Source organism: Eschrichtius robustus, chromosome 10, assembly GCF_028021215.1.
Source record: "Eschrichtius robustus isolate mEscRob2 chromosome 10, mEscRob2.pri, whole genome shotgun sequence".
Taxonomy (NCBI): Eukaryota; Metazoa; Chordata; class Mammalia; order Artiodactyla; family Eschrichtiidae; genus Eschrichtius; species Eschrichtius robustus.
The window spans coordinates 43,759,870-43,772,567 of NC_090833.1; the positions used below are offsets into that span (position 1 = coordinate 43,759,870).

The window sequence follows — 12,698 nt, forward strand, 5'->3', positions numbered from 1 at the left end:
TACAGAGTAATGTTACAAAAAGTAGTTAGACTTTTTACCATTTAAATCAAGAAAAGTCGGGATCATTTAGTGCTCTAATTCCAGGTAACATCTTCTGCCCATGTAGAGTGCTTCTTATGCAGTCAGGTTTCTTAAATGTGCCAGGCATCCAGCAATGCTGTTATGTCCCATGAGTCTTTTTTAAAAAAACACGTGAAACAAAAAGAAAAATTTGTGAAGGGATATATATGCCCACGTAAGTATACACACACACTCAGAAAGCATACTGGTAAACTAATTCGACATATTCACTTTTTTCTTCAAAATGATGGCTGGTCATATCCATTTTTTTCTTCAAAATGATGGCTCGTTGATTTCTCTTTTAAAACCTTCTCTACAGTCTTTTTTTTTTTTTAGTCTAAGTTTGTGGACTGCTAAAGGTTTGAAGACATCCTACAATTTAGGTTGAACTTTTTCAGGGAAAACTCTAGGAGTATTTCCCAAAATGTGTGCCAAGGAACAGTTTAATGGTCCTATATGATTGGAAAATCCTACATATCCTATCCAGCTGTGAGGATTCCCAATGCTCACTGGCCCATTAAAGACAATCCTGCAATTGAATTAGCTGCTTATCTCATCTTCCTCCAACTATGTTGTCTACTACCCCATTCCAAACCTCTACTGGAAAGCAAACATTGGGAGATTCTGCTAAAATACTTAAGCATCTGAACTATTAAGACATCAGATCCCTAAACAAAGTTATACCCTTAAGCAATTTCTGCTTAAGGCATTTAAGAAAATCTCTGACTAATCATTAGTCAGCTTCTAAGCTAACTGAACAGAGACTTAAGTTGCCTCACGCAATAAAGAACACAGATTTACAAAATTAACCCAAGAAGGTCCATAACAACAATAAACCCTGGGCTGGGCAGGGGCAGAGGTATGATTTCTAAAGTTGATGCATTATAAAATGTCCACTTTCAACAACAACAAAAAATTACAGGGCACGTAGAGAAACACAAGTCTGGCCCATACACAGAAAAAGGGGCTTCAATAAAAACTGTCCCGGAGGAAGCCCAAGCACTGGACTTAATTACACAAAGACTTTCAGTCAGTTATTATAAGTATGTTCAAACAACTAAAGAACTAAATCAAACCATGAGAAAGATACTTAACCAAATTGAGAATTTCAATAAAGAAATAGAAATTATAAAAAAGAACCAATAGAATTGATTGTATTGAAAGTACAATAACTGAATTGAAAAACTGACTAGAGGGGCTCAACAGCAGGTATGCACTGACAGTAGAAGGAATCAATGGAACTGAGGAAAGGTCAAGTGAGAGTATCCAGCCTGAGGTACAAAAGGAAAAAAGAATTAAGAAAGATGACAGAGGCCCAGAGACCTGTGAGAAACCATTAAGCACATCAACAAATGCATAACAGGAGTGTCAGAAAGAAAGTGGAGGAAAGGGTGGGAGAGAAGGGTGAAAGAGGGGGCTGCAGTCATGAGCATGGGGGAGGGGGTGAAGAAAAAAATTGAATAATGGCTGAAAACTTCCCAAATTTGACTTTATTTTGTTTACTGAAGTACAGTTGACTTACAGTATTAGTTTCAGGTGTACAACATAGTGATTCAATACTTTATATATTATACTCCATTTAAAGTAAATGCCAAATAATGGCTTTATTTCCCTGTGCTGTACAATATATCTTTTTTGCTTATTTTATATATAATAGTTTGTGTCTCTTAATCCCATACACCTATTTTGCTCCTCCTCCCCTGCCCTCTCCCAACTGGTAATCACTAGTTTGTTCTCTGTATCTGTGAGGCTTGTTATATATATTCGTTTTATTTTTTAGATTCCACATATAACTAATAACAGAGTATTGTCTTTCTCTGTATGGCTTATTTCATTAAGCATAATACTCTCTAGGTCCATCCACACTGTTGCAAATGGCAGAATTTCATTTTTTACGGATGAGTAATATTCCAGTGACAGGCAATTTAGTTTGTGTCCATATCTTGGCTATTGTAAATAACATTACTATGAACACTGGGGTACATGTATCTTTTCAAATTAGCGTTTTCATTTTCTTCTGATATATCTCCAGCAGTAGAACTGCTGAATCATATGGTAGTTCTATTTTTAGTTTTTTGAGGAACCTCCATACTGTTTTCCATAGTGGCTGCACCAATTTACATTCCCACCAATAGTGTACTAGGGTTCCCTTTTCTCCACATCCTCATCAACATTTGCTATTTGTAGACTTTTGATGACGGCCATTCTGACAGGTGTGAGGTGATATCTCATTGTGGTTTTGATTTGCATTCCCCTGCTGATTAGAGATGAGCATTTTTTCATATGGCTGTTGGCCATCTGTATATCTACTTTGGAAGAATGTCTAATCATGTCTTGTGTCCATTTTTTGATTGGGTTGTTTGTTTTTATATTGAGTTGTATGAGCTGTTTACATATTTTAGATAATAACCCCTTATCGGTCATATCATTTGCAAATATTTTCTCCCATTCAGTAGCTTGTTTTTTTGTCTTGTCCAGTGGTTTCCTTTGCTGTGCAAAGAGCTTTTAAGTTTAAAATTAGGTCCCATTGTTTATTTTTGCTTTTATTTCTTTTGCCTTAGGAGATAGTTCCCAAAGAATGTTGCTATAATTTATGTCAAAGAGCATTCTGCCCATGTTCTCTTCTAGGAGTTTTATGGTTTCAGGACTTATATTTAGGTCTTTAATCTAGTTTGAGTTTGTTTTTGTATATGGTGTGAAGAAATGTTCTTCTAATCTTGTTCTTCTACATATAGCTATCCAGTTTTCCCAACAACACTTATTGAAGAGACTGTCTTTTCTCCACTGTAAATTCTTGCCTCCTTTGTCACAGACTAATTAACCATAAGTGTGTAGGTTTATTTCCAGGCTCTCTATTCTGTTCCATTGATCTATGTATCTGTTTTTGTGCCTATACCACACTGTTTTGATTGCTGTAGCTTTATAGTATGTTCTGAAGTCAGGGAGTATGATATCTCCAGAAAAAATTTGAATAATGGCTGAAACTTCCCAAATTTGACTTTAAAAAATTAATCTGAATATCCAAGAGACTCAATGAGCTCCAAGTATGCAAAATGGGACAATCACTTTGGCAGACACTTTAGCAGTTTCTTACAAAGCTAAATATAGGCTAATCATTCAACCCAGCAATCACACTCCTAGCTATTTACCCAAACTGAACATGTATGTACATACAAAAACAGGCATATGAATGTTTATAGCAGCTTTATTCATAATTGCCAAAAACTGGAAGCAATCAAGATGTCCTTCAATAGGTGAATGAATAAACAATTTGTGGTACATCTATAAAATGGAATATTATTCAGTGATTTTTTAAAAAATCAGCTACCAAGCTATTAAAAGACATGGAGGAAGCTTAAACGCATACTGCAAAGTGACAGAAGCCAATGTGAAAAGGCTACACACTGTATGAGTCCAAAGATATGATAGTCTGGAAAAGGCAAAACTATAAGGACAATAAAAGTTCAGCATTTACTAGGGATTTGAAGGAAAGAAGGAACAGATGAATAGGTACAGAACAGGGCATTTTTAGGGTGATGAAACTATTCTATAGGATACTGTTACAGTGGTTAAAGGATACTATGCATTTGTCCAAACCCAAAGAATTGTACAACACAAAGACTGACCCCTCTTAGGGGCTTCCCTGGTGGCACAGTGGTTGAGAATCCGCCTGCCAAGGCAGGGGACACGGGTTTGATCCCTGGTCCGGGAAGATCCCACATGCCACAGAGCACCTAAGCCAGTGCGCCACAACTACTGAGCCTGTGCTCTAGAGCCCATGAGCCACAACTACTGAGCCCGCGTGCCGCAACTACTGAAGCCCGCGTGCCTAGAGCCCGTGCTCCACAACGAGAGAAGCCACCGCAATGAGAAGTCTGCACACTGCAATGAAGAGTAGCCCCTGCTCACCACAACTAGAGAAAGCCCGCGTGCAGCAACGAAGACCCAACACAGCCAAAAATAAATAAACAAAATAAATAAATTAAAAAAAAAAAAGACTGACCCCTCTTAATTATAATTAATAATGTATCAATATTGTTTCATCACTTGTAACAAATGTACCACACTTGTGCAAGACACTAATAATGGGGAAAACAATGTGAGCAGGTTTATGAGAACTCTGGACTCTCTGTGTAATTTTTCTGTAAACTTAAAACTGCTCTAAAAAATAATCCATTAAGGGCTTCCCTGGTGGCGCAGTGGTTGAGAATCCGCCTGCCAATGCAGGGGACACGGGTTCAAGCCCTGGTCTGGGAAGATCCCACATGCCAGGGAGCGGCTGGGCCTGTAAGCCACAACTACTGAGCCTGCGCATCTGGAGCCTGTGCTCCGCAACAAGAGGGGCCGTGATAGTGAGAGGCCCGCGCACTGCGATGAAGAGTGACCCCCCCACTTGCTGCAACTAGAGAAAGCCCTCGCACAGAAACGAAGACCCAACACAGCCAAAAATAAATAAATTAATAAATAAAAATTAAAATGGAGATTTCTAAAAAAAATACTAATAATAATAATCCATTAAAATTGAAAAAGAAATTAATCTGTACATTCAAGAAGCTCAGTGACTTCCAAGGATGATAAACTCAAATAAATTCACATCTAGATACTTCTTAAACTGTTGAAAGACAACTTGAAAATAACAAGAGAAAAGTGATTATACAAGGGGTCCTCAAAATTAACAGCTTCAAATCAGAAACAACGGAGGCCAGAAGGTAATGAATAACATATTCAATGGACAGAAATAAAAAAGATTCAACCAAGAATTCTATGATCAGCAAAATAGTCATTCAAAAACAATGAGAAATTAAGACATTTCTGGATAAATGAAAACTAAGAGAATTCATCACTAGCAGACCTGCCCAAAAGAAATACTAAATGGAGTCCTTCAGGATGAAAAGAAAGGATACTAGACAGTAACTCAAATCCACATGAAGAAATAAAAAGCATCTATAAAAGTATATACACAGGAAATGTAATTTTCTATGAACAGTTTTCCCACCTGATTTAAAAGATAACTACATAAAGTAGTAATTATAACACTGTATTGACAGGATTATAATGTATAAAGATGTGATTTATATAGTAATAATAGTATAAAGGAGGGAAGGGGAACAGAGCTTTATCAGAGCAAAGTTTTTGAATACTATTGAAATTAAGTTGGTATTAATCTAAAGTAGAATATTTTAAGTTAAGAAGGTTCTTTTTTTTTTGTAATTCCAAGGGCAATCACTTTAAAAAAGCTTGAAAACATACAGTAAAGGAAACATCAAGGGAATTAAAATAGTACACTCGAAAATATCTAACACATAAGAATATAGCAATTGAGGAAGAGAGGAACAAAAAAGACATAAGACACACAAAAAACAAATAACAAAATTGCAAATGTAAATCCTACCTTATCTGTAATTATAATAAATATAAATGGACTAAGACCTCCAATCAAAAGGCAGAGATTGGCAAAATAGATTTTTCTTAAAATGATCCAACTATATGATGTCTACAAGAGACATGGTTTAGATTGAGAGACACAACTAGGTTTAAGTAAAAGAATGTAAACAGATATACTACACGAATAAATACAAAAAAAAAGAGCTAGAGTAATCATACTAATCTGATGAAACAGACTTTAAGACAAAAATTATTAGACAAAGAAGCACATTTTATAATTATAAAACGAATAAAAAGGAGAAGGTCAACAAGGAAACAGAAGACTTGACCAACACTATAGACCAACTAGACCTAACAGACAGCTATAGAACACCTTCACCGAACAGCAAAACACACATCCTCCTCAAGGACACATGGAACATTCTCCAAGATGGGTCATACGCTAGACTATCAAACAAACCTTATTAAATTTAAAAAGACTGAAATGATGGAACATATGTCCTTCACTACAAAAGAATGAAATTAGAAGTCAACAACAGAAGAAAATTTGAGAAATTCACAAATTTGTGAAAATTAAACTATACACTCCTAAATAACCAATGGGTCAAAGAAGAAATCACTAGGCAAATCAGAAACTACTCTGATATAAATGACATGAAAACAAAAACAAAAAAACTTATAGGATGCAGCAAAAGCAGTGTTCAAGAGGAATGTATATCTATAAACACCTGTATTTTTAAAATATCAACCTAACATACCAACCTTACATAAATAGAAAGGATTATAAGGGAATACTCTGAAAAGTCATCATCCAATAAAATTAGATAATCTGGATAAATGGACAAATTCTTAGACAGAGAAACACAGACTACAGAAAGTGATTCAAGAGGAAATAGAAAATCTGAACAGAGCTGTAACGACAATTACCAAAAACCCTCCCACAAAAAAAAGCCCAGGCCCAGATGACTTCACTGGTGAATTTTACAACATTTAAAGAAGAATTAAACAAAAATCCTTCCAAAACTTTTATAAAAAAAGTGGAATAGGAGTGACCATTTCCCAACTCACTCTATGACGCCAGTAATCGATTACCCTGATAACAAAAGCAGACGATGACATCACAAGAAAACTATAGATCAATATCAGTTATAGACACAAAAATTCTCAACACAATACCAGCAAACCAAATCCAGCAACATACAAAGGATTATATGCCAGGACCACATGGGTTTTAATTCAGGAATGTAAAATTGGTTTAACATGCAAAAGTCAATGTAACACACCCTATTCATAGAATGAGTGACAATTACTCCATAATCCAAATAGACACAGAAAAAAGCATTTGACAGAATCAACACCACTTCATGATAGAAACAGTAGAATAAACTAGGAATAAAAAGGAATTAGCTCAACCTGATAAAGCCATCTATGAAAAATGCACAGCTAACAGCACATCTTAATGGTAAAAGACTAGATTCTCCCCCGCTAAGATCAGGAACAAGAAAAGGATGTCCACTCTTGTTACTTTTATTACATTTTACTGGAGGATCTAGGAAAAGCAATTAGGGAAGAAAAAGAAATAAAAGCCATCAAGTTTAAAATGAAAGAAGTAACACTATCTCTATTTGTAGGTGACATAATCTTGTTTATAGAAAACCCCAAGAAAAACACACACAAAATTAGAATGAATTTAACAAGTTTGCAAGATTCAAGGTCATTATACAAAAATGCAATTGTATTTCCATATATTAACAATAAACAATCCAAAAATAAAATGAAGAAAGTAATTCAATTTATAATAGCATCCAAAAGAATAAAATAGCTAAAAGAAACAATTCAACAGAAGAAGTATAAGACTTGACTGTTGAAAACATTTCGTTGAAAAAATTTAAGACAATAAATGGAAAGACATTCTACGTTCATAACTTAAGACTCAATATTGTAAAGATGGCAATATACCCAATAATTAACCAATAATTTTCCTATCAAATTTCAGTTGCCTTTTTTAGCAAAAATTGACAAGCTGATCCTAAAATTCATGTGGAAATTCAGGGGACCCAGGATAGACAAAACAGTCTTGAAAAAGATCATAGTTGGAAGACTCACATTTCCCAATTCCAAAATTTACTATAAATGCTATGGTAAGAGAAATGGTATGGTACTGGTACAAGAAGACATACAGAACAATGGAATAGAATCCAAGAAATAAACTCTTACATTTACAGTCAACTGATTTTTGATATGGGTACCAAGAGAATTCAATGAGGAAAGAACAGTGTTTTAAGTAAATGGTGTTGGTACAACTGGATGTCCACATCCAAAAGAATGAGGTTGTGTCCCTATCTCACAGCATATACAAAATAGCATATGCCCAAAAAATGGATAAAATATCTAAATACAAGAGCTAAAACTATAAAACTAAAAAGAAAACGGGTAAATCTGCATGACCTGGAATTTGGCAATGGATTCTTATATATGACACCAAAAGCCCAAGCAATAAAAGAAAAAAGAAATTGATTAACTAAACCATCAAAATTTAAAAGTTTTGTGGTTCAAAGAACACCATCAAAAAAGTGAAATCACAACCCACAGGATAAAAGAAAATGTTTTCAAATCATTTATTTGATAAATATCCAGAATATATAAAGAACTCTTACAACTCAACCAAAAAACAAAAGACTAGCACCTGTGGAGTTTTTTTTTGTTTAATTTATTTAATTTATTTTTATTTTTGGCCACGTTGGGTCTTTGTTGCTGCACACGGGCGTTTCCCTAGTTGCGGCGAGCGGGGGCTATTCTTCATTGTGGTGCACGGGCTTCTCATTGCAGTGGCTTCTCTTGTTGCAGAGCATGGGCTCTAGGCACGTGGGCTTCAGTAGTTGTGGCCTGAGGGCTCAGTAGTTGTGGAGCACAAGCTTAGTTGCTCCGCAGCATGTGGGATCTTCCTGAACCAGGGCTCGAGCCCGTGTGCCCTGCTTTGGCAGGCGGATTCTTAACCACTGCACCACCAGGGAAGCCCATGTGGAGTTTTTTAAACAAGAAGTAGAACTATCCTAAACAGATTTTTTTAAAGAATGTGAGTTCATAGTCACCCCAAAATTCATACAGAAAATACAAGTTCCTGACCAAAAACTTGGATCTCACCTGAAGAAACTGACCAGAAACTTAGATCTCACCTCAAAAAAGGCTTGTCTTTACCATTCTCATCCACATCCTAAACATCCACCATGCTTTGAAAAATGCTTTTTAAAATGTAAAATCACTAGTCTCAGGTTTTAACACAATGGATAAGTTTCTGTAAAGTAGGTAAGCGTGTGAGAAAACAAGTCTATTTTATTAATAATGTTTTTGTTTTTGTGTATTTATCACCATGGAGAATAGAGAAGATACATTTCTTCCAATGATGTATCATTCAAAGTATTTAACGAGCCTAACTTCAAGATATAGAACATTCCCTTAAACAAAACTTGGCTAAGAGTTAGGAGGAGGTGAAGGGAAAATAAGATTTCATTAAGAAAGGGATTTCTATGTGGAAAAGTTTAAAGGGAGGCATAAATGTCCACATACTATATTATTTCAATGGAACTTCAGTCATCAAACATTACTTAGTTTAAGCACACACAAAGAATATTGAAAATATTAAAAAACAAATAACAGGGGGCTTCCCTGGTGGTGCAGTGGTTAAAAATCCTCCTGCCAATTCAGGGGATATGGGTTCAAGCCCTGGTCCGGAAAGATCCCACATACAGCAGAGCAACTAAGCCCATGCACCACAACTACTGAGCCTGTGTGCCACAATTACTGAAGCCCGCGGGCCTAGAGCCTGTGCTCCGCAACAAGAGAAGCCACGGCAATGAGAAGTCAGCACCCCGCAACAAAGAGTAGCCCCCGCTCACCGCAACTAGAGAAAGCCCGTGCCCAGCAATGAAGACCCAATGCAGCCAAAAATAAATAAATAAATTTATAAAATAAAATAATAATAAATAATACAATTAAAAAATAAAAATAAGGCAGAGGTTCATACTGCTGGGTCCAGTGTTCCTTCACCTTCAGATTTCACAAATCACATAGATTTCTTGAAGGATGTGGAGTGGGAACACTCAATGAGGCCAATGACTAAACAATAAGAACCACTCTAAATAACCAAAGCTCATGAATTCTGAGATAGCAAGAAAAATAAAAGTCCCAAATACATACCAAGGCTTCCTCACCCAGGACCTACTACAGGACTTGGCAACTGTCATCGTGAGTGTCCTGGAAAAGGTCCTGCACTGGAACACTGATGCCTTTCCTGAAAGAGAAGACAGTCAGACTAAGTGAACCCAAGGACAATAAATATCGAGATCTCATCTCCTTCCCTATTTCCAGCTCTCAGCTCCCAGAACTTTGGCAGCCAAGCCAATGCAGGAATTTACTGTCTAGGGAATCCAATCAGGACAAGTGAAAAAGACTTAATCATGCTGCTTACATTGGGAATGCCCCCCAAATGTTCAAGGAAGACAGACTATGCACAGGGAAAAGAAAACTACTAATAATATCCTCAGAGAGGTAAAAAAAGACATTGTATACAATTAATCAATATACAAGACAGACTGTATTATCTAAAAACAGGCAAAAAAGTACTACCATACCATATGCTCTTCTGATATGTGATCTTCCCACCCTTCAATCAAGAAGTGGTCAAAACTCCCTTCCCCTTGAATTTGGACAACCTTATGTTTACACTGACCAGTGGAGTTTGGCAGAAGTGATACTACGTGACCACCAAGATTAGGTCATATAAAACCACGTAGCTTCTACCTGGTTGTCTTGGAAAATGTGCTCTCCAGAAGCTCCCCGTCAGAGGGAAAGTTCACTTCTCATGTTGCAAGAAGCCACACAGAGAGGCCACACATTGGTACCCAAGTCAACAGTCCCAGCTGAACCCAGTCTTCAATTCATCCCAGCCCAGGTGCCAGCCATGTGAGTGAAGAAGCCACAGATGACTCCAGCCCCTAGTCACTCAAGTCTTAACTGAATTCCTGACCCACAGAATGTGTGAGCAAAAAATAAAACAGCAATGTTTTATGTTACTATGTTTGGGGTGGTTTGCCTCACAGCAATGATTAGAACAAACAAGAAACCACATAAACAGAACACCTGGCAAATAAAAAGCTCTTAAAACTTAACATGACAGCAAAAACTGAAAAACTCAATAGAAGCACTGGAAAATAAAGTTGAGAAAAACTCTCGGGAGGTTAAGCAAATAGGCAAACTAACTGATGGAAAATTAGAGAAAAAAATATAGTACTTTAGAGAACCAAACCAGGAGATCCACCATCCAAATTGTACCTCCAAAAAGAGAAAACAGAAAAAATGGAAGTAAATAATTAAATCAATTAAATAATTCAAGACTGTATCTCAAAACAAAGGGATGGTTTCCAGATTGAAAAGTCCTTTGGAATACCAACATGATGGGTGAAAACAGACCCACACCAAGACATACATACTAATCATGAAATGTCAGAACACTGGTAAAAAGAGTATCATGTAGGTTTCGGGGGGTGGGGGGTGGATGGTGTAATAATCCACGTGAAAAAGATTCAGAAGCAAAATGTCTTCATACCTCATAAAAACCAACCAAAGAAGCCAGATGATAATGGAGCTATGCCTCCAAAGTACTAAAAGAAACTGAATTCCAGATGAGAATTCTTAGAACCAGATGAACTACTAAGTAAATTATGGGTAAAATAAAAACATTTTACATATTAAGAAAGGCAAGGCTTCAAAATATTTACCATTATGCATCCTTTTTCAGGAATCTACTGGAGGATGAGCTCCATCAAAACTAAAGTATAAACCAAGAAAGAGGAAAACATTAGAATCAGAAACTGTATCACAATACCAGAAGGAAGGAAAGGAAATACCAGCAGGACAGTAAACGAACACCCCAGGCTGTGTGTGTAATAGGCCACAGACAAATATAGAAGATGGAAGTGGGTCAGAAGGCCCTGGAAGAGATGTCTTCAAGAAGATGAAATGGATGGAATAACTGATGGGAATAAGCATATTGAAAGCCAATGTAAGCAACTGGCAGAGTTTGGGGTGAATCTGTAAGAACTACATTGAAGAAAAGCAAATGAAGGGGGTTGAGGAAATAATTATTATTGACTCGAAAGAAATCAGAATCATGAGATGATGACAAAATCAATCATAGTGTAATCCGTGGCTGAGCTTGGAAGAGCATCAGTATTAATAACTTAAACACTGTTTTCCACGAGATTAAATAACACTATAGTAGGAGCACAGAGCAATGGGAGAGATGGGTGTTGAAACACAGGGGTTGTGTACTTTGACCAGCAGCACATAACTGGCCATAGGGGGTGTTTAGAATTACATTGCTGTTCCAAGCAAAAGGCCTCTTTCTCATTTTATTCTTCCACCAAGTGCTCTTTGTATTCAACAGCTCAAATGGTAAGGATCTGATCAAAAACATACAGTAGAGGTAAAGAGTACAACTCATGCAGGCTTGTTTGCAGTGATAAATAGATAAGGAGATGCACGTAAGAGAAGTCCAAAAACCACTGATCATCAAATAAGTAAGAAACATCAGAAGACCTTACAACGTAAAAAAATAAGTGCTATAGCGGCATTTCAAAATTAAAATCTACTAGGTATGACTAGCACGTGCCTCTGTATTTTATTTATTTATTTATTTTTACATCTTTATTGGAGTGTAATTGCTTTACAATGTTGTGTTACTTTCTGCTGTATAACAAAGTGAATGAGCTATATGTATACATATATCCCCATATCCCCTCCCTCTTGCACCTCCCTCCTACCCTCCCTATCCCACTCCTCTAGGTGGTCACAAAGCACCGAGCTGATCTCCCTGTGCTATGTGGCTGCTTCCCACTAGCTATCTATTCTACATTTGGGAGTGTATATATGTCCATGCCACTCTCTCACTTTGTTCCAGCTTAGCCTTCCCCCCCGCCGACCCCGTGTCTTCAAGTCCATTCTCTACGTCTGTGTCTTTATTCCTGTCCTGCCCCTAGGTTCATCAGAACCATTTTTTTTTAGATTCCATATATATGCATTAGCATACGGTATTTGTTTTTCTCATTCTGACTTACTTCACTCTGTATGACAGACTCTTGGTCCATCCAACTCACTACAACTAACTTGATTTCGTCTCTTTTTGCCTCTGTATTTTAAAATGAACCAATTCCAAAATGATGATATTCATCTCAACCACATACTTACTCTTTAAT

At 36.7% G+C, this 12,698-nt stretch overlaps 1 protein-coding gene across 3 annotated transcripts in view; it reads right to left on the bottom strand.

Moving 5' to 3' along the window:
* Positions 1-12,698, bottom strand: part of GCNT1 (glucosaminyl (N-acetyl) transferase 1) — a 60,555-nt gene that overhangs the window by 5,055 nt on the left and 42,802 nt on the right. For all 3 annotated transcript variants that reach the window (XM_068551793.1, XM_068551794.1, XM_068551795.1), the window contains 2 exons: positions 9,643-9,736; positions 39-175 (listed from right to left, as the gene is read on the bottom strand). In XM_068551793.1, coding sequence (XP_068407894.1) covers positions 39-66 — 28 coding nt within the window. In that variant the 5' untranslated portion in view covers positions 67-175; positions 9,643-9,736. The remainder of the gene's footprint in view (positions 1-38; positions 176-9,642; positions 9,737-12,698) is intronic.